The following is a 21,768-nucleotide window of genomic DNA, read 5'->3' as shown; positions in this document are numbered from 1 at the left end:
CACTGAAACATCATAGGCTTTACCCATGGCATTCCAAGATTTCTACCATAGTATAATTAGAACATCTAAGAACATAAGGATGTCTATTCTGGGTCACACCGTTGGTCCAGCTACACCAGAGTTCTGGCTTTCAATAGTGGTAAGTGCCTGATGCTCAAAGGGAATAAATACTCCTGGGCAAGATATCAGGTGATCCATCTCCTGTTGTCCAGTCCAAGTTTTTGGCAGTCCAAAGTGTAGGGGGACACAGAGCATGGCAGATGTGCCTGACCATCTTAGTTAATAATTATTGATGGACCCATCCTTCAGGATCTTACATAATTCTTTTTTAAACAGTGCTATTTTTGGCCTTCAAAACATCCTCTGACAATGAATTCTACAGATTGATGGCATTCTGTAAGGAATTACTTTCTCCTGTTTGTTTTAAACCTGTTGCCATTAACTTCATTGGGTGACCTCTGGTTTTTGTGCTATGTGAAAGGGAAAATTACACTTTATTATTCATTTCCCCAACTATTTGTAATTTTATTGACCTCTATCATATCCCCCTTAGTTGTCTTTTTGTAAGTTGAACAGTTCCAGACTTTTTAATGTCTCCTTCTATGGCAGGGGTGGGGAACTTAAGGCCCGGATGCGCCCCCAGGCTTGCTTGGATCCAACCCTGGGACTCAGGGTTCCCCCCCCCCAGGATTGGAGAGCCCACACTGGCGCTGCAACCCTCTGCCACCACCCTATGGGGATGGAGCACACGAAATCTACTAACTTGGGCCCCCCCAGCTCTGGTGTGCAAGAGGAATATGAAGAGTGTCTTTCTCCTTCTCTGTTGGGGGCCACTTCAGTGAGGATTTGTTTTGGTTGTTCTGCTTCTCATTTGTGTGCGGCCCCTGACTGATTTTTCTGTGGGTTAGCGGCCCTTGACCCAAGAAAAGTTCTCAATCCCTTTCTATGGAATTGATTCCATACAGCTAACAATTTTGCTGCACTTCTCTGTACTATTTCAATTTTTATATGTCCTTTTTTAGACAGGACATCTACAACTGCACACGGTGTTCAGTTTGCAAGATTTACATAGTTGCATTGTAATGCTTTCGGTCTTATTAGCTTTGTTTTTTCTACTGGTTGTTAATGTTCTGTTAGCTTTTTTAACTGCTACTACACATTGAGCAGAAGTTTTCAGAGAACTATTCAGAGATTGCACAATCTCTATCTTGAATAGAACAGCTAGTTTAGACCCCGTCATTTTGTATGTATATTTGAGATTATGTTTTCCAGTGTGCATTACTTTGCATTTATCAACATTGAATTTCATTTGCCATTTTCTTGCCCAGTCACCCAGTTTTGTGAGATCCCTTCACAATCAGCTTTGAACTTAACTATGCTGAGTAATTTGTGTCATCTGCCAACTTTGCCACTTCACTGTTTACTTCTTTTTTTAGATTTACAAATATGTTGAACAGGACTGGTCCCAGTTCAGACCCACTATTTATCTCTCTCCACTGAAAACATCCCATTCAGTTTTACCCTTTGTTTCCTATCTTGTAGGAAGTTACTGATAAATGACAGGACCTTTCCTCTTATTCTGCCTATTATGCTTAAGAGTTTTGTGTACACTTACTTAAGGGTAAGGGACCTTATCAAATCTTTTCTGAAAGTCCAACTACACTACATCAATTAGAGCAACTTCCACGTGTCCGTTGACATTCTCAAGGAATTCTCATAGATTGATGAGACATGATTTTCATTTAGAAAAGTCATTTTGACTCTAGCAACATATCCTGTTCATCTGTGTGTCTGATCTCTTGAGATTTAGCGTTTCTGCATATCACATCAAATAGGAGTAATTGCACAGAGGTGTCTGAAACAGTATTTTACTTGATGCTTGATTCTTCCTAAAGAACATAAAATGAACAGTTTATGTCTCAGCACCCGTTTAGATCTTGAGAAATCTGTTACAAGTGGTCGTGCTGGTGATACTCATTTTAGAAGTCAGTTAATTCCTTTTATTGTTTATAATGTTCTTTATAAATAGAAATCATGGATGACTGCTCCACTAATTGCAATGGGAATGGAGAGTGCATCTCAGGTCATTGCCACTGTTTCCCAGGATTTCTCGGGCCAGACTGTGCAAGAGGTAACTGTTAACTGATTTAAAATACCAGTTGAAAAAAACTTTCTTAGAAAAAGCAACAGAAGTAAATCTGCCTATTCTATACCCGTAGCCTGAGGATAGGGAGTGAGAGAAATTAAAAAGAGGGAAGTAATTTTTTTTCCAAAAACAGAAATATCACCGTCTTGGTATATTAAGGTGTCAGAGTTAGAAAAGGAAATGATCCTGTTACATTGTAAAGATCAAGAGTAATTCAAGATAGACTGGTATTTTACATAAATGACTGTAATAACTGGTGGGTAGAGTCTTCTGAATATCTGTGTGTAGGAGGTTCTCAAATCTATTCGACTCTTCTCTGGGGTTGCCAACTTTCTAATTGCACAAAACCAAACACATTTTCCCCAAGGCTCCACCTGTGCCGCTCCCCTTCTCCGACACCTGCTCACTCTATCCCCCTCCCTCCATCACTTGCTCTCCCCACAGTCACTCACTTTGACTGGGTTGGGCAGAGGGGAGAGGGGTGGGAGAAAGAGGCTGAGGGCTCCGGATGGTGGTGTAGGATTTGGGATGGGACAAGACATGTGGGGTTTGGGTTGTAGAAGGGGCTCTGGGCTAGGACAGGGGTTCTAGCTGGGGGTGTGGTCTCTGGGGTGGATGAGCAGTTTGAGGAGTAGAAGGGGGCTCCAAGTGGGGAAGGATGTTCAGTGCAGGGGGTTAAGGGCTCCAGCTGGGTTCAGAAATGAGAAGTTCAGGGCTGGGTCAGGGGTTGAGGTACATGAGGGAAGTTGAAGTGCAGTGTTCTAGTGGCATTTACCACAGCTCCCAGGAAGAGACCGCCAGGTCCCTGTAGTCCCTAGGTACGTGGTGGCCAGGGAGGCTCTGCATGCATGCTCTCGTGCTACAGGCACCACCCTTGCAGTTCCCACTGGTCACAGTTTCCAGCCAGCGGGAACTGCAGAGCCACACTTGGAGCTGGGGCAGCACACTGAGCCTCCCTGTGACTGCAGGGACATGGCTATTGCTTCTGGGAGCCTCGCAGGATCAGGCCAGGTAGGGAGACTACCTTAGTTCTGGGTCTCTGTTGTGCTAGCACCTGTACTTTTAATGGCCTGATCAGCTGTGCCAACCAGAGCTGCCAGGATTCCTTTTTTTACCTTGTGTTCCAGTTGAAAACCAAATTCCTGGCTGACTTCTTCTTCTTTCAATTCTAAGATTATTTTTTCTTCAATGTTATACTTTGGCTAAGTGAGTTGTAGAACTTATCACCTTCAGACTTCTGGTTTACATACTTACTAATCAGTAATGGCCAAAAATTAATGTTTTTCAGTGACATGAGGAAAATAAGTGGATGGTGTCTTAGTTCACAATTAACAGGAATTAACATCACAAAAACAGTCTCTTCTGTTAGCACTAAGAGGTATCATTGTGTGAAGTCTCACTAGTTCAAAAAGCGGAGAGAGAGACTGAACTATGGTACCATCTTCTTTATCTCCAGAGCAGTCCATTCTTGGTTAGATAAGTTACATGAGTAGAGCAGAATGCAGAAGCTAGCACTGTAGCTGAGCATGTTTGTTTATAAAAATATTTCTTTGTCCAAGGCTTTCAGTCTGGCCCCTTTTGCAAAAACTAAAATCATATTGTCAATAAATGCAATGCTGCCTATTAAATGATAAGTTCAACAAATGTTAATACTCTTAAGAATTTGAATACATCTTGGAAATTGAATTATTTGTCTTCTTCAGACTCATGCCCAATATTGTGCAATGGAAATGGAGAATATGAAAAAGGTCACTGTGTATGTCGCAATGGATGGAAAGGCCCAGAGTGTGATGTACCAGAAGAACAATGTATTGATCCAACTTGCTTTGGCCATGGTACTTGCATCATGGGAGTATGTATTTGTGTCCCAGGATACAAAGGAGAAATTTGTGAGGAAGGTTTGTGTCATTTCTGATACTGTTAAGAGTTTCTGAGATAACTTATCAACCACAATGTAAATCTTTCCCTGTGCATAACATTGGAAGACAAGACCATTCTTTCTGTTCATCCTGGTTGATTATTTTCAATGGCTATACTATCATTAAGCTAGTGACAACACACTTTGTTTCCACTAGTGTACACTTTTTAAGGGCAAACTATTTTAAATTAAGTACACAAGTTAAACTTGCACATGTAACCCGTCTGCTAGGTAGCACCAGCTGCAGCTAGGGCTGAGTTGAATATCTAGGGCAGTGGTCTCCAACCTTTTTACACCCAAGATCACTTTTTAAATGACAGACCAAGCCAAGATCTACCGCCCCACCCCTTCCTTGAAGCCCCGCCCTCTCTATTCTCCTCCTCTCCATCACTTGCTATCCCCAATCCTTATACTGCTGCTTATTTTTTTTATTTATTTATTTTTCTGTAGGAAGAGGTTTTTCCAACATTTGGCCTGTCTACACTGGACCAAATGTCAGAAAAAAACCCTTCTTTTGGAAGCCACCTTATTCCTTGTGGAAAGAGGAATATAGGGGTGACCAAAAGAGCCTGTTTGCTCTTCCACTAAAAAAGCGGAAGAACAAACGCAACCCTGGATGCAGAAGAGTTTTTCTGGGATATCTCCAGAATCCCGAAAAACTCCTGCAGTCTAGCTGGACCCTTGCTGTGTTGAGATAGGATGTGTAGGCTCTGGGGTGGGAATGAGGGATTTGGGTGTGGGAAGGAGTGAGAGGTGCAAGTTCTGGGAGGAAATATAGATGCAGGAGGAGGTGGAGAAGGGGACACTGGCTCGGGGAGGGAGCTCCAGGCTGGGCAGTGTTGGGATACTAAGCAAGCTCAGGCTTGCAGATGTGAGGGTGCAGGAATTTGGGTTGGGGTATGTGAGGGGCCGAGGGCATGAGGTTCCAGTGTTTGATAGGCTCAGATCTAGAGTCTGGGGAAGGGGGAGTGCAGGAGTGGTTGTGGCCAGATGGGGGCTTGGCCCCAATTGGGGGTTTGTTGGCCAGGCTTCATTTTTAAATAGAATACTATGTTAAACACAAAAAGTTTCTGCATTGTCTTTATTTATGAGAATGGCAGGGAACCTGCCTTGAGTCAGGGGTCACTGACCCATAGAAAAGTCATTTGGGAGCAGGGGACACAGTACTGGGGAGGAGTGCTAGTGGGTTCTGGAGCAGGGAACAGGGTGCCAATGGGGGCAGGGGAGAGGGGGCAGGATGCCAGGACAGGTTTCTGCAGCAGGGGACAGGGTGCTGGGGGGGGACAGGTTTCTGCAGAGGGGAGCAGGGGGACAGGTTTCTGTAGTAGGAGACAGGGTGTCAGAAGGAACTGGTTTCTGCAGGGGGGGCAGGGTGCCGGGGGAGAAGTTTCTGTGGGGGGGGGGCAGGTTTCTGCAGTGGGGTCGGGGGGGGGCAAGGGAGAGGGAACAGGGGGCCAGGCGGGCGGGGGACAAGTTTGGGGCAGAGGAGAGGGAACAAGGTTGGGGGCAGGGAGTTCCCTACACCAGCCACGGAAGGAAGCCTCCGACCCGCGCTCCCTCCGGACTGAGCGCAGGGCAGCCGGGCTGGAGCGAAGAAAAGCGGCTGACCGGCCATCTGGCCATGGTGCTCAGACAGGGTGCCACCAAGCTCCACGTGGGCAGGCGCAGAGGGGAAGCCACCCAATCAGCTGGAGCGTGGCTCAGCCTCCACTGGGCTGAACGCCACAGCCAGCAGGCCAGGCAGCTTCTCCTCTGCGCCAGCCCACATAGAGCGTGGTGCACCCTGGCTGAGCGCCATGGCCAGCTGGCTGGGCAGCTGCTTCTCTTCCCTCCAGCCCGGCTGCCCAGGGCGGCTGCGCCTAGCTCCAGCTGTGAAAGCCACTGTCAGCTGGCTGGGGTGTTTCAGCCCTCCCAACCTCCCAGCTCCCACCATTCCTCGCATCTGCTCACCTGTGTTGTTGCTCAGTGAGTAGCTGCTCCTCAAATGAGGAAATCTAATGTAAATGTACTGCGCAGGTACACAGTTCAGAGAGGGCTCAAGAGCTACTCTTAGAGCCCCTGAGATCTACCGGTAGCTCATGATCTACTGGTTGGTGACCGCAAATCTAGGGATTCCTCTCCATCCAACCAACACAGAACTAGCTCCAGCCCCCACCCAGTAACCTGGGAAATTCATACAACACCTCTCGGCGCTTCTGAAAGGCAATGCTTCCCCACTTGCTTACAAGCACAGAGTCTGAGTATAGAAAAGAAACCTTTAATAAAAGGGTAGGGAAGTAACGTGGCATTGATTTGGGAAAACACCACAAACAGAGTTCATAACCAAAGCCATGAGTAAATGTCCCAGCCCAAATAAGTTGGGCAATGTTCTTTTCCTCTCAGGTTGTTAAGTCCAGCAATGTAAATGTCCCCTTCACACATCTAACCCTTCTCTACACCTCACTCACAGTTGCTGCCCTTAGTCAGGGCAGACCCAGAGCTCAGAGGTACATCTGCAGAGTTCACCTCCCATACTAAGTGGAAAGGAGGTAGAAGGCATCTTACTCATGCTGCTGGTCACTCTCCATCCACCTGCCCACTTCTCTCTGACACCACGCTGCTGGCCATTCGTTGCCCCTCACTGCTCCTGCTCTGCTGGCTGCTCATCACACCTCTCCATCAGTGCCTCGCTGACTGCTTGTCACATCTTCTGTTGGCGTGTGGTGGATTTGGCTCTAGGCTAAATCTAGTGATTTCAGCTCTCAGTGATTTCAGCTCTTGGCCCAAAGCACAGTCCAGCCACAAGAGATTCCAGTATCCACTGGAGTAAATGTAAATACTATGGAACCTTTCTTTAATTCTGTCATTGAAATAGTGGGGAGAAACAGGTTGAACTAGTCTTACAGCTCATTCCTGGAGGCCATGTAGCTTGCTAACGTGGAGTCCTCCTCTTCCCAGCTTAATCTTTTAGGACTCTGGGATGGGAACCTCTGTCCATCCAAGTGTATTTACACTGACCAGGTTTCTCCATTTGAACTGAGTTAAACACAGTCTAACTTTTCTGCATTCCCATAACAACTGCAAGCATTGGTGATCATATCTCACAATTCCTGTAGTTAGTATTAACACAATTTGTGACCCCACAACAGCCAGATTGGTTACAATGGGCAAAACATCGTTGTAACAGTTGAATAGCTAGCAGGCCTAAGCAAATTGAGTGAACTGTATTTACATGTATGTGCATGCTCAGAATCACATTCTTTAAACTGAGAGTTTGTGCCAGGTTAAGCACAGACTTTCTTTTGAATTCCCCCAATACTTACAGATATTGCAATTAATGTTAACATATTTTGTGATCCAACACCAGGCAAGGTGATTACAATGAGCAAAACACCATTGTGACAGCCTAATATCTAACACAGCTAAGTGGTAAACACGCCCAGGATTTCTTTCCCATTCCAACTGGCTGTAATGGAAGCATTGATTCACACCCTGCTTGCACACACTATCCAGATTCTCCAATCGGAAAAAGGGTTGAGACAAATATGAAAGAAAAATATCTATAATGAAGTTGTTCATATTCTTTAAAAAGCCACAAAAAATGTTGCTATATGAGTTCAATTTTCTCAAAAAGATTAAAATAGGAAACCCGAACAAAAATATTAAGTGTTGACCAGTGTTCCTTCTAAACTGCACAGCAGCACAACTTCACAGGTTCAGCCCCACCCAGTCAGAGACTGTGGGCTCTACACAGATCTGACTGACCGGGTGGGGCTGATTAATCACCTGCTACCATGCAGGTTAGAGGGAACACTGATGTTGCCTTATATAAGGAAGACTTGCACTGTAAGTCCATCATATTGAATAAACTAAAACTTCACTTTTAAGCAAGTAGAGTGAACATTTTTACCTGCTTTTTTCACTGTTTTGTTTGATCCTGATATTTCAAAGTGGCTAAAAAGGAGTCTAAACAAATTCACAAGTTCACTTATTCAGAATTTGATAATGGACATCATGCCTCTTACAATTTTAAGATTTCTGGAATTTTATCATAGATAAATAACAGCTATTAACCCAGAACAAGTGGTTTTATAGCTGCAATATGACTGATTAACATAACATGAATGTTCATAAAGAGTTCATTGGATTGCACAATGTAGCCTACACATTGCTGGAGGCATAGGCCCCAACTCCCTGGGTGCTCTGGGACTGGAGCACCCACAAGGAAAAATTAGCAGGTGATCAGCACCCACCAGTAGTAAGATACTGCCCTACCCCCAGTGCCTCTTGTCCTCTAAGGCCCTGCTGACCAACTCCTCCTGCTCCATACCAGCACCTACCATTCCAGAGCTGTTTTGTAGTGTTTGAGATGTTCCAGGAGGGAAGAGCAGGAACATAGCATGCTAAGGGGAGTTGGGAGTTTGGGGGAAGGAGTATAAAGATGCAGAGCAGGTGTAGAAAGAGGCAGGGCAGGGTGGAGAGGGGTCAAGCAACCCGAGCTAGAAGGAAAGCTGTCACCTATAGATGGAGGTAATCATATCAATAATAAAGATATATTGCATCTAAATGTGAGGATGAGCAACTCTCATTGCTACTAACATTATTATCAATTGTAGCAATCAAAATGAAACTGAAAGAAACTTATACAAGAACTAAGTTTTATTGTGTATTCACTGTTATGGCATGATAGGCATAAAATGCTCTATTTCAGGACATGATATATGAAGTGATTAGTATGTCACTAAACATCAGTGTCTTCTCTCCAACAAGTTGTATTTTATGCAGAAGTACTGGATTTGTATTCTGAAAATTACCTTGGAGTGTGTGCGAATTAGGAGGTTGTGAAAAACACAACAAATGATCCTGAAACAAAACTTCAAATAGATTTCATAATAGCTGACATAGAAAGTTTAACTTCCTTGTTGATATTGAATTATGTCAGAAAGTCTGCAACACGGTAGACAAGTATCAGAGGGGTAGCTGTGTTAGTCTGAATTTGCAAAAGCGACGAGGAATCCTGTGGCACCTTATAGACTAACTGAAGTGTAGAAGCATAAGCTTTCGTGGGCAAAGACCCACTTCGTCAGATGCATCTGACGAAGTGGGTCTTTGCCCACGAAAGCCTTATGCTCCTACACTTCAGTTAGTCTATAAGGTGCCACAGGACTCCTTGTCGCTTTAACACGGTAGACAGTATGTCCAAAATTCTTCAGGTATTAAACATTTCAGCAAAAAAGGACAATCTTTTGTGAAGATGACACTCAGTGTATCTGATTGGATTATTTTAAATAAAAGCTATAACTTTATCTGGGAGCATAGCCATCAAAAAAGTTTAAGTTGGAAATAACTGGAATACTTAAACATCCAAGAAGGAGAGAAATTGCCAAGGAAACGCAATAGGGATAGGGAACCCAGTTACCCAAATTCAGCAAAGGAATTTTAAAACTAAATCTGATTCAGAGAAATAGTCTTAAAATATCCCCTATTAAATCATAATTTGTAAAGAAAGGCTACAAGATTATTTAAAATCTTGAAATTTTCATAACAGCTTCAAATGTAACAGAAACACAGGTTTGAGATGTGCTTTAAAAGTCTCCCTGACATATTAATGACATCCAATTCCATTTAAAGATACTTTCCTAGTAGTGGAAGCTACACAACTAGAAAAGGAATCTCTCCATTTTTCCATTGCAGTAGACATTTTTTTATAATTTTACTAATAAGATTGTGTTCCATGCTAACACTGGAAATGCAGAAATAAACATTCACAACATTGTTTGAGTATGTAGCTAAAGGCATCATTTCCCAATGACAGTCCTGTGCTTAAATCCACAATTAAATGTTTAAAAAATTAATGTGCACTTTGCCAAAATCGTAGGGATTAAACTTTAAATAAAATGAGTTTAGCTATTGTAAGGAACGGAAAAACTTTAGCAGCTATACAAACTTGTTTGATCCCATGTAACTAAAAATTTATTTTTTTAAAGAGAGATTTTAAATAACCGAGACATGTAATTGTCTAATCACAAGTGCTACTTTCAGAAATTGTTGATTGGTGATTTATTTTAAAGCAAACAAAAGAGATCAAGCTGCACATCTCCTAGTTGTGAAATATATTCATGTTTGAAAGCTGCCGTTTTTGCTGGTGTATATTAATGAAACTTGGTGTCATGTGATCTATTGGAGAAGTACAGATTATACCTCCCTGGTCTTGCACTCTCAGGGCCTGACCAGTCCTGAACCAGGGAATTTGCTGGATCAGGAGAGGTCAGTGCTGGCCCCTCTACCTCCAACAGCTGTGGGGTTCCGCTGTGGCAGCAACAAAGGTACTGTTGGAAGTGGGACAGAGGGGCGCTTGGAGAAAGAGGCAGGGTGGCTGTGAAGCCCAGTGGCCCAGGCCAAGAGCAAGGCCCTGCAGCTAGCAAGCAGAGCCCCGGAGCTGCCAGGCTGCACTCTCAGCCATCGGCTGTGGGGCACCACTCCTAGCCACCAGCTGTGGGCTATCGGTCCCAGAGCTGTGCTCCCAGCTAAGGCCATAAGACTCTGCAGTTGCCTTGCATCTTCTCTCGAGCACCTCCCATCCCTGCTTCTTGCCCTCTCTGAACTTGAACACTGCAGATCAGCTATTTGAAGCACTCTGGAAGGTCTGGGAATATGCGGGAGGTGTTATTGAGCTTAGGGCCCTCTCATGTTTTCCCATGAGTGCTCCAGCCCCAGAGCACCTATGGATGTCAGATCTCAAATGTTGCCAGAAGGAAGAAGTTTGGATTATAAAGATTCACCCTGTAATGCATATTTATGTAATTTTAGGGACTGATCCTGTGAGATGCTTAAAATTCTCAATGCATACAAATGTCAACAAGAGTATTTTATACCTCATAGGAAGAGGCCAACACTTCATACTTCACAGGAACTTAATCCTGCTCCAAGTTCTTGGGTACAGAGGGCTCTCACAGAGAGAAAATGCTGAGGTTCCAATGAGAGGAAGGAGAGGAATCCACAAACTTATGCAGAGAGTCTGCATCTTCTGTGTTGCATAGTACAAAACTTCACAAAGCTCCTGATATATGTGATAAATAATTCACCACTACAAGGAGCCTCCAGTCCCCCCACTGTCTTTGGAGAGGAAGAACAAAGGGTTTGGAGATTGTTAGTATATAGGCTTGTTTGTCAGCCTGAGATAGAATTTTGGGTTTGACTTTTTGATACTTTTATATTTTATACTGGTGTGTGAACAAAGAACACACTCTCTGTGTTGCTTCTTTCTGTCCAGATGAGTTTGTTATAATGGGAAGAGATAAGAAATAGAACTAAACTGTTACAGGGTATGGTGGGAGTATAATATATGAGCATACACTGAAAGGCTGCCTGGCTCCTTTTTCAAGTCAAGGTAAAACAACTAGTTAGGAGGGGAGGAGGGATATAGGGGGTGGCATGAAAAACACTAAAACTCAAACAAAATCATGGCCTTGACCAGAGCACAGCTTTACTCCTTACCCTTGCCATGGGATACAAAAGTGACTGGACTCACAAAATGGAATATGACCATAAGTGTAAGGGGTAGAACTAGGGGTATCCACTGCAGGTGTGTTTGGGCCTGCTAAGAAGAAGAGGGAATGGGGAATGGAAACACAGGCAAGGCTCTGCAGCAGCAGAGCTGGGAAAGGGGACACAGGTTAAAAGCTTTGCAGTGTAAGAGCTGAGAAGCATAAGTTCTGTGGCATCAGAGCTGAGAATAGAACACTGGGACACGCACTCTGCCTGCCTGTAGAGCTTTGGATATGTTTGCTTGGAACCAGATTCAATAAACATCACATTGCCTGCATTTCAGACTTCTGGTCTTTTGTGTTCTGTCTGCATGACAAGAACTGGGGAGGAGGTAAAATAAAAGCCCTTTAACAGAGATTACAAAATAACTGCCTTGAAATTGTTTGGACCCTACTCCATAACCTGGGCTGTTCCTCAGGACTGCTGTTTCCCACGTCCCTGCAGAGATTCTCATCAGCCAGATGGGTTACTCATGCTGGGGTCTAGGTGAAGGTCAGACTACATGGCCTTCTCAAAAGCTTCCATGATGAAGAAGTGCTGGGTTTGTACAAAAGTCTGTAACACATAAATTTAAATTATTCACTAGAGTTTGCTCAGTGCTTAAGAAACAATTTAATCCAAATTTAGAACAAATTTAGATCTTTTGTCTGATTGCAAATTGTTCATCAGTGATTATGAAGTGTATAAATCTGGTCATTATCAGAAATTACCCAGTGTATATGTTTTGTGAACATGTGAGCTCATCATAGTGAGTATTCAGTTGTGGATTAATTATTTAAGATTGGTAGATGGCCAGGTGATATTGCTTCAGGTACAGATACTTGGCTGCTGTTGTATACTGGGTTGTAGATATAGATCTTGTTGTTATGGTAATTGAGTAGGTCACGGGGGTCAGCCCAGCTAGTCTGGGCTTGTTCTGGTGAGTTCTGTACTATGCAATAAAATGGACATTTGCACCTACTCCAGCTCTCTGCCTTTCCACTGATTTCTTCCTATACTCTGAAACTCCCCACGACATAACAAGTGGCGACGAGGATGGGATACCTGTGCTGCCTCCAGCAACAAAAGAAGTAGAAGTCAATTTAAGAAAACAAACTCTTTCTGGCTGTTCTGGAAGGTGGGGGTAAGAACTGACTGCTACCCTGTGCAAACTGAAACTAAGATCAAGGAGCCCAGAGACTGGAAAAGAAAAAAAAAGGGGGGGAGTGCAGCAGCCATGGCTACGCTTACAGGGCCACTGGGACCTTTTGAGGAGACTGTAGAGCAATGGCACGTATATACTGAGCGTTTTGAACTTTTTGTTATTGCAAATGACATTAAAGAAGAGAAGAAGGTGCCAATATTTTTAAGTGTTGTAGAGTCAGTTTGCTGTTCCCTGTTAAGCCAGAGACCAAATCTTACAGTGACATTGTGGAAATCCAGGGGTCACATTATGCTCCAAAACCACTGGTAATTGCAGAAAGGTACAGGTTCCATAGCAGAGACCAAAAAGAAAGTGAAACCATTGTACAATTTGTAGCCAATTTGAAAAAGCTTGCTGAACACTGTGAATTTAAGGAGATGTTAAATGATGCCATACGTGACAGGTTAGTGTGTGGCCTGCACAGTGAAGCTATACGGAGGCGTCTGTTAACAGAAGCTCAGCTCACCTTACAGAAGGCCATTGATATTGCGGTCTCCCTGGAACTGGCCACACAGAGGCACAATACCTTAGTGCACCCCCTGGGGTGCATAAAATGTCCCAAGAACCTACTCACAAAACAGTGGGGAGCCAGGAATGTTACCGTTGTGGTAAGACAGGTCACCATGACGCAGAATGCTGGTGTAAGAACCTAGTGTGTCGACAGTGTGGAAAAAAAGGACACATTGAGCGTGCCTGTAAACAAAAGAAAAAGAGGCCTGTGGCCTGGCGGAACAAAAACGAAAATCTGCATACCATCGAGCAGATGCCTGATGATCAAAGCGACACCTTGTCTGAAGAAGAAGTGCCCTGCTATATTTTGTCTTTGAAAGGGGGCTCCCATGAATACTGGGTAATCCCACTGTTGGATGGCAAACCGGTACGCATGGAAGTGGACACTGGTGCAGCAGTTTCATTGGTCTCAGACTCGGTGTATAAGGAAAAGTTGAAGCATCTTCCACTTAAGGCAACAAAGATCATTCTGAAGACATATACAGGAGAAGCAGTACCCCTATTGGGCACTACTGATGTTAAGGTGGAACTAAATGGACGGACTGCAGAATTACCACTGTTTGTGGTGAAAGGCCATTACCCAGCCTTAATGGGGAGATCATGGCTTAGGAAGATCCCACTGGACTGGGCAGAAGTGCACCGGATGGCTAAAGAAGAAACAGGTCTGACTGATATATTAAAGAGACATGCTGCTGTTTTTGGAGAGGATCTGGGAAGTATGAGGGGAATCACCGTGAAACTGAACATTAAACCTGGTAGCCAACCAAAATATCTGAAGGCCAGAACTGTGCCATATGCTATCAGACCAAAAGTTGAAGCAGACCTGGAGCGCCTAGTCAAAAATGGAGTCCTAATACCAGTTACCCATAGTCCATGGGCAACTCCAATAGTTCCAATATTGAAGAAAGATGGTTCTATTCGGATTTGTGGGGATTTTAAGGTCACTGTTAACCCTGTTTTACGTGCAGAGCAATACCCCTTTCCTCGCATCGATGACATCTTTGCGGGCCTGGCTGGGGGACAAAGGTTCAGCAAGATTGATCTGAGTCAAGCATATTTACAGATGCAAGTTGAGGAGGAATCCCAAGAGCTGTTGACTATTGTGACTCATAAAGGGCTTTATCGTTACTGCCGCTTACCCTTTGGAATAACTTCTGCTCCAGCCTTGTTCCAGAGAGCTATGGACCAGATCTTGTGTGGCTTGCCAGGAGTTCAGTGCTATCTTGACGACATCCTGGTCACGGGTGGGAATGAGGAGGATCACCTTAAGAACTTAGAGGCTACCCTACAAAGACTGGAAGAGTATGGCCTTCGAGTCCGTAAAGATAAGTGTGCATTCTTTCAGCCCTCTGTTGAATATTTGGGACACATCATTGATGCTACTGGTCTTCATAAGTCCCCTTCAAAAGCTAAGGCTATTGTGGAAGCTCCACCCCCTCAAAATGTTAGTCAACTTCACTCATTTCTAGGATTATTGAACTATTATGGAAGGTTTATTTCACAGCTAGCCACACTATTAAAACCACTTTGCGAGCTCCTTGGCCAGAACAAGGTCTGGATGACTGTGATGTTGCATTTAACAAGGCTAAATGTGCATTGCTAAATGCAGAGGTCCTGACGCATTTTGATCCATCCTTACCTTTACAGTTGGCTTGTGATGCCTCCCCATATGGAGTGGGAGCGGTCTTGTCACATGTTATGCCCTCAGGAGAGGAGAAACCAATTGCTTTTGCTTCACGCACCTTAAGCACAGCTGAAACTAACTATGCACAAATTGAACGTGAAGCATTGGGAATCGTTTTTGGAATTCGGAAATTTCACCAGTACCTGTTTGGACGGAAGTTTACACTTCTCACTGACCATCGACCTCTGACGGCAATTTTTGGTCCACACTCAGGTATTCCGCCAATGGCTGCTAGTCGTATGCAACGATGGGCATTGTGGCTTTCAGGACACACATATGAGATCAGATATCGGAAAGCCACTCTATATGGCAATGCAGATGGTCTCTCTAGGCTGCCTTTGCCAGTCAAACATCAAGATAGTGGCCAGAAGGAAATCTTTTACTTTGAGCAGGTAGAGAACAGGCCCATCACTGCTGCACAAGTTAAGAGAGCAACTCGTGTTGACCCAGTACTCTCCCAAGTAATAGAACTAGTGATGTGTGGAACATCTCTATGGAACTCTCAGGTCTCATCTGACCTTGTACCTTACATGTCCAGGAGAACGGAGTTATCAACCCATTCGGGGTGCTTGTTGTGGGGAATGTGTGTCATTATTCCAAAAATACTGAGACAACAGATGTTAGAGCAACTGCATTCAGGTCACTGTGGAATGGTGCGCATGAAAGAAATTGCACGAAGCTATTTTTGGTGGCCTGGTTTGGACAGTGACATTGAAAAGAAGGCAAGAGCTTGTATTTCTTGCCAGGGTGTGAGGAATGCACCTCAATTGGCACCTCTGCACCCATGGGACTGGCCTGAAAAACCATGGCAACGTATTCATGTTGATTTTGCTGGCCCATTTGAAGGTAACATGTTTTTGGTGGTGGTAGATGCTCATTCCAAATGGCCAGAAGTCTGTATAATGCCTTCCACTACTGCTGAGAGTACTATCCAAAAATTACAGGAAATCTTCTGTCATTTGGGTATGCCTGAACAACTTGTGAGTGACAACGGTCCACAGTTTGTGTCTCAGGAGTTTGGAAATTTTATGAAAGCAAACGGGATCCATCACATCACTTCAGCACCGTATCACCCGGCCACAAATGGATTGGCTGAAAGGTTTGTCCAGACAATGAAACAAGCTTTGAAATCGGTTAGAGGACATTCACTCATACAAAAGAGTCTGGACACCTTCTTACTATCCTACAGAAACACTCCTCACGCTACAACCAAAGTGTCCCTGGCTTTTCTAATGATGGGACGTCAGCTACGCACGTGCTTTGATTTGCTGAAACCTTCAGAACCACGACAAATTGTGCAACGTCAGCAGGAAGGTCAAGTCATCAGGCATGCATCCAGAGCAAAAGACCGAACCTTTAGTCCTGGACAGACAGTTTTGGCTCAGAACTATGCTCCTGGAGCTAAATGGGTCCCTGCCACTATTATTGCTCAAACAGGACCTGTTTCCTATACTGTCCGGACTGCGAAAGATCTCATCTGGCAGCGGCATGTAGATCAGTTATTGACAGGTTATTCCTGCCCCCGAGGCACATCTCCAGTTGAGTTGCCTGTCCTTCCCACTGCTGGTGAGCTACCGTGTCAAGAATTACCTGCTCCTGACTCTCCTCCTCCATCACCACCAGCGGCGAACAATAACCTCCTCCCTGAGCAGGCTGATCCAACAGCCTCACCTGTTCACACTTCAAGTTCCCAGCCCAGTGTCAGGCCTGCACCCATAACATCTTCGGGTGCGAGAACGCCGGATGCCCGCCGTAATCCACCTAGAGAAAGGAGGCCTCCTCAACGGCTGGACCTTTAGTTGAGATTAACTCACAGATGGGGCAAAATAATCCCCAGGGTTAGCTGGGAACTTGAGGCGTTCTACCCTCATTTCATAGTTAGTTTTTGTTTTCTTAAAGGGACGTTTTTATTAAGGGGGGAGGAATATGTTGTATATTGGGTTGTAGATATAGATCTTGTTGTTATGGTAACTGAGTAGGTCACTGGGGTCAGCCCAGCTAGTCTGGGCTTGTTCTGGTGAGTTCTGTGCTATGCAATAAAATGGACACTTGCACCTACTCCAGCTCTCTGCCTTTCCACTGATTTCTTCCTATACTCTGAAACTCCCCACGACATAACAGCTGCAAAGACAAAATTCACTTTCCACAGCTATATGTAAAATAAAAGAAACAAAATATGGTGCAAACATACCTAACGAGAAACACTAAACAGTATTCTAGATCGCTAGATTATGTCTCTCCTCACTCTGTGGTCACATCTGTTACTGAAATACTAACATGGCTGGGCTAGCGCATCACGTCTATAAGGCAAACAATCTGCATTCTAACAAATTGTCCATATAAAAATGACCATGACAGGTGGAGCCATAATGATCCTAGAGTTCTCTATGGCTGCATGAAGGTTACATTGGCTTCTAAGTTTTATTTTAAAGAGAGAAAAAAAATGCCTATGCATAATTCTGGCTGTGACAAAAGTGTGTTCAAAGGCTGTCACCTGATTATATGTGCAGAGTGTTGTACTTGATTATCATAGAATACTCATTGTTGTTCACCATGTTCTGTAACATTCACAGAGTAGTTTAAATGATAAATGTGGTTAATTGAGTTAAATAAAGGTGAAGTGAAAACCTAAATTTCTTAATTTCCTACATATTCAAATCTAATGAGTGTGAGTAAAGACAACTAAAGTGAATAGTTTCAAATGCTAATGTGAGTTAGGGTTCCAAGATTTGGCCCTTTATAGCACGGTAGAATAATGTTGTTTCCTCTGCATCTGTTAATAGTCCTCCGCTTGAACAAAATGTTTGTGCAAGAGCTATTTCATTGCATATTTAAAACAACCATATAAGTTGCTTAACATTGGAAAATTAATGTTAAAATGTCAAAGTTGTTCACAAACTATTTTATTTCTTTCTTTCCAGAGGACTGTTTAGATCCCACATGCTCTGGCCATGGCGTCTGTGTTCAAGGGGAATGTCACTGCTCCACAGGATGGGGAGGCATAAACTGTGAGACATCTCTTCCTATATGTCAAGAGCAGTGCTCAGGCCATGGGACTTTCCTTGTGGATACCGGCATCTGTAGCTGTGAGCCTAAGTGGACAGGGTCAGACTGTTCAACAGGTATAGTTAAGGCTATGAAATTCTTGTGTTTTCTATTCAGTTTCTATTAGAAATATAACTACACCATGTTAAAAAAACAATTTAAACAATCCATAATGACACTTTGTGAAGTGTGACAATGGTCAGAAGGAGTCCTGACCAGTACGTGGTGATGAAGGGCTTAAAATCAGGTAGCTAGAAAAGGTCTTGGCTAGGTGGCCAGGAGAACCATTAGAGAAAGAGTGTTGAAATTTGAATTGGATATAGATTCCTTGCCTGCTTTCTTTGTGTGGGAAAGATAATTCAGGAGTTGAGACGCACCGAATGATTTAAACCCAGGCAGGACTACTTTGTCTCCACGGAATTTGGGTCATGGGAGTGGACTAAACAAAGAGAAAATTGGAAGTATGTAAAGGGAAAAATTAATCCAGTCACATTCAGGGTAATTTTTCTTTATTTTGTGGTTTGGTTTTGAAGGCTCTATGTGAATCTATGCCTCCCCTCCCCATTTACTACCTTACATAGTGCCCAGAGACTTTCTCTGTGTTTTAATTTGTTTTCCTTAGATGCTCTGTAGCATTTAGCAACCAAGTATGCTTTATCAAGTTTATCTTTTGTTTTGTAATAAAAATCACTTTTCTTAAGGTGATGATTTGATTATTGTGTCCTGGAAGGTCTGTCTGTCTATGTATAGCTGCAAGTTTCAGACTGAGGGGTCAGCTACCAGAGACCGCAGCTTGTTTTTCTCTTTTCTTTTTTCAAGCTCTTTGAGGCAAACGAGCTTGGGGTACCCCTGCGGGTGGTTTCAAGTGTTCACCCCTGGTTTTTAGAGATAAAGTAGCACTTGATGGTGGCAGCGATTCCCCAAAATCTGTGTGTTATGATTCTGGGAGGAAGTTTTTTGTAACCAGAGCCTGTAGAGGCAAGGTTTTGAAGTTCTCTTGTGGGCCCCCACCTTCTGCCATCAGAGTGCTGGAGTGGGGAACTGCCCTTACAGATGTGAATATGAAAATTATTTTGGCAGCTCCTGGTTTTCATGTTTGCATGTTGAAAGGATAAAGTAGGTTGTTTTCCTGTGACAACTATTGTGATTACATGATGGTACAATGACTAGAGAGCACTAGTCCTGTAAGGATGTGCTTAGATTTTCAGAAAGCCTTTGACAAGGTCCCTCACCAAAGGCTCTTGTGTAAATTACATGGCCATGGGATAAGAGGGAAGGTCCTTTCTTGGATTGAGAACTGGTTAAAAGACAGGAAACAAAGGTTAGGAATAAATGGTAAATTTTCAGAATGGAAAGGGGTAACTAGTGGTGTCTCCCAAGGGTCAGTCCTGGGACCAATCCTTTTCAATTTATTCATAAATGATCTGGAGAAAAGAGTAGTGAGGTGGTAAAGTTTGCAGATGATACCAAACTGTTTAGGATAGTCAAGACAGAAGCAGACTGTGAGGGACTCCAAAAAGATCTCACCAAACTCAGTGACTGGGCAACAAAATGGCAAATGAAATTTAATGTGGATAACTGTAAAGTAATGCACATCGGGAAAAATAACCCCAACTATACGTACAGTATGATGGGGGCTAATTTGTACAAAAGAATTCTGGTTCAGTATGTGGGCACTTTTGCACAGAATCTCCAAAAAATTAATGTCTGTGATGTCAGTGGGTCTCATTGCATGGACAATTGGACATTAAGCAGGGAAATATGATAAACACTATTGAATAGTTCTAAGAAAGATACTGCAGTTGTGTTTGTTGGAGAACTTGATTTTTCTTGTTTGTTGCTTCCAAATTTATTTCAATGCATTTCATAGAATCATAGGGTTGGAAGAGACCTCAGGAGGTCATCAAGTCCAACCGCCTGCTAAAAACAGGACCAACCCCAACTAAATCATTCCAGCCAGGGCTTTGTCAAGCTTGGACTTAAAAATGTCTTGGGATGGAGATTCTACCACCTCCCTAGGTAACCCATTTGTGCGAGCTAATGTTTTTCTTTCTTGCTTGCTTCTACTAAGAATAGGGAAACACCTCCTTCCCTCTTCACCTTCTTATTACTTGCCAAGGTGTGATGGTACAGGGAACATTATATTAAAGGTAGATATTGGCTCACTGTTTCTTCCCAGGCTCAATGCTTATTAGTGCATACTGGGATCAACACTTGATTTTAGTGAGAAAGGAAAGTATCAGAAGAGGACGTTATAAATCCTGTACTATCAGTGGATCAGGCAGCTTAGGACACTTTAATTTTTCCTAGTATCTTGTATTTCAGGTGAGAGATGCAAGATAATCTCTATCAGTAGATGGAAACTATTTGTAATTAGACTACAAGTATATAGGACCTCCAGTGAGCTGTTTTAGCAATTACTATGTTTCATAGCAAATATGAAAACATTTTCAAAACACTGTAGGTGAGGGCTACTCAACACACGGTCCATGGGCTGCATGCAGCCCACAGCCTGTTTGACTGTGGTTCGTGGTGCAGTTTGGGTTTATGAGGGACTCAACATGCGTCCTGCAAGTGGGATCCTTTGAACATGGCCTCCACTGGGAACATGCTCCACAATGGCGAGTCAATAGAATGGCCTTCTGTTGATATGTGTTTTAGTAGTTAAATTCTTGGACTGTCATTGCTCATTAAAAGTGCCGTCATATGGATAGAAATCTAGTAAATATTGAATTTTATTAATATCAGCAGAATGGGGCCTGTGTGTTGTGTAGTCTTGCCTTAAACTTTGCCTTCATGCCTGTCAGTGTAAAAGAAGCTATTTGCATATAGTTGAATATATATTTGCATGTATATACAACCACACTTAAGTTGTGGTCCTCAGCATGTGCTGTGAGAATCATTGTGTCCCCCGAGGCTTCCAAACTTGAGTAGCCCTGCTGTAGGTAGTTATTTTTCAATTGTCATACTTCTAAATAGAAAATTAAAACTTCTTGTTAAACCATAATTGATAGCAGTAGCAAAGGTGCATTATTTTGGATTAAATTGCTTCCCTGAGATCAGGGCAGGCCCGACCCATTCGTGTGCCCCGGGAGCGCGGCACCGCCCCTGGGAGTGCGATGCATGCGCAGCTCCACCCCTGGGTGCCCAGCGCATGTGTGGCCCCGCCCCCGGGTGCACGGCGCATGCGTGGCCCTGTGCCCGGCGCATGCATGGCGCCACCAAGGAGCATGCACGGTGCCGCCCCCTTCCGGCCTGGCAGCCCCACATGGCGCTCCCTACAATGGGGCGCCCCGGCAGTAGCCCGGTTGGCCCGTACCTTGGGCCGGCTCTGCCTGAGATTGGATCTTCTTGTCCATGAGAAGTGGGGCTCAGTCATCTCTGCAGTATCCCACACCAATCTTGTCTGAATCTTGCAGAGGGCTGTGGGTTTGAGGTCTACACCAAGGGAGATGCAGCTTGCTGGTCAAGCTCTAAAGAGCTTCTTCAGAAGAGATGATACAAAACCATCCCTCTGTGGGCCATGGAGGCAGCCATCAGCAAGAATGAAGGAGATTGGGGGGGTTAATCCCCTGAGACCTGTGCATATCCCTTAGGATCTGCCTAATTTGGAGGCAAAATCTGACATCTAATGGAATTATTCATACAGTAACAGATTTTAAAGCTAGGAGGAACTGTAGTGATCATGTAGTCTGAATTCCTGTATAACACCGGCCAAAGAATTTAACTTAGGCTAGGTACCTATTACCACTTAC

General features: G+C 43.8%; 1 protein-coding gene across 4 annotated transcripts in view; it reads left to right on the top strand.

Moving 5' to 3' along the window:
* The window catches only part of TENM1 (teneurin transmembrane protein 1), a 744,434-nt gene that overhangs the window by 533,560 nt on the left and 189,106 nt on the right, over positions 1-21,768 (top strand). For all 4 annotated transcript variants that reach the window (XM_089781841.1, XM_089781839.1, XM_089781838.1 and 1 more), the window contains 3 exons: positions 2,030-2,131; positions 3,850-4,044; positions 17,890-18,090. In XM_089781841.1, the coding sequence (XP_089637967.1) occupies positions 2,030-2,131; positions 3,850-4,044; positions 17,890-18,090 (498 nt within the window). The remainder of the gene's footprint in view (positions 1-2,029; positions 2,132-3,849; positions 4,045-17,889; positions 18,091-21,768) is intronic.

The sequence above is a fragment of the Pelodiscus sinensis genome, chromosome 13 (genome assembly GCF_052426305.1).
Source record: "Pelodiscus sinensis isolate ZL-2025 chromosome 13, ASM5242630v1, whole genome shotgun sequence".
NCBI lineage: Eukaryota > Metazoa > Chordata > Testudines > Trionychidae > Pelodiscus > Pelodiscus sinensis.
This window is presented reverse-complemented; position numbering and strand designations above follow the sequence as displayed.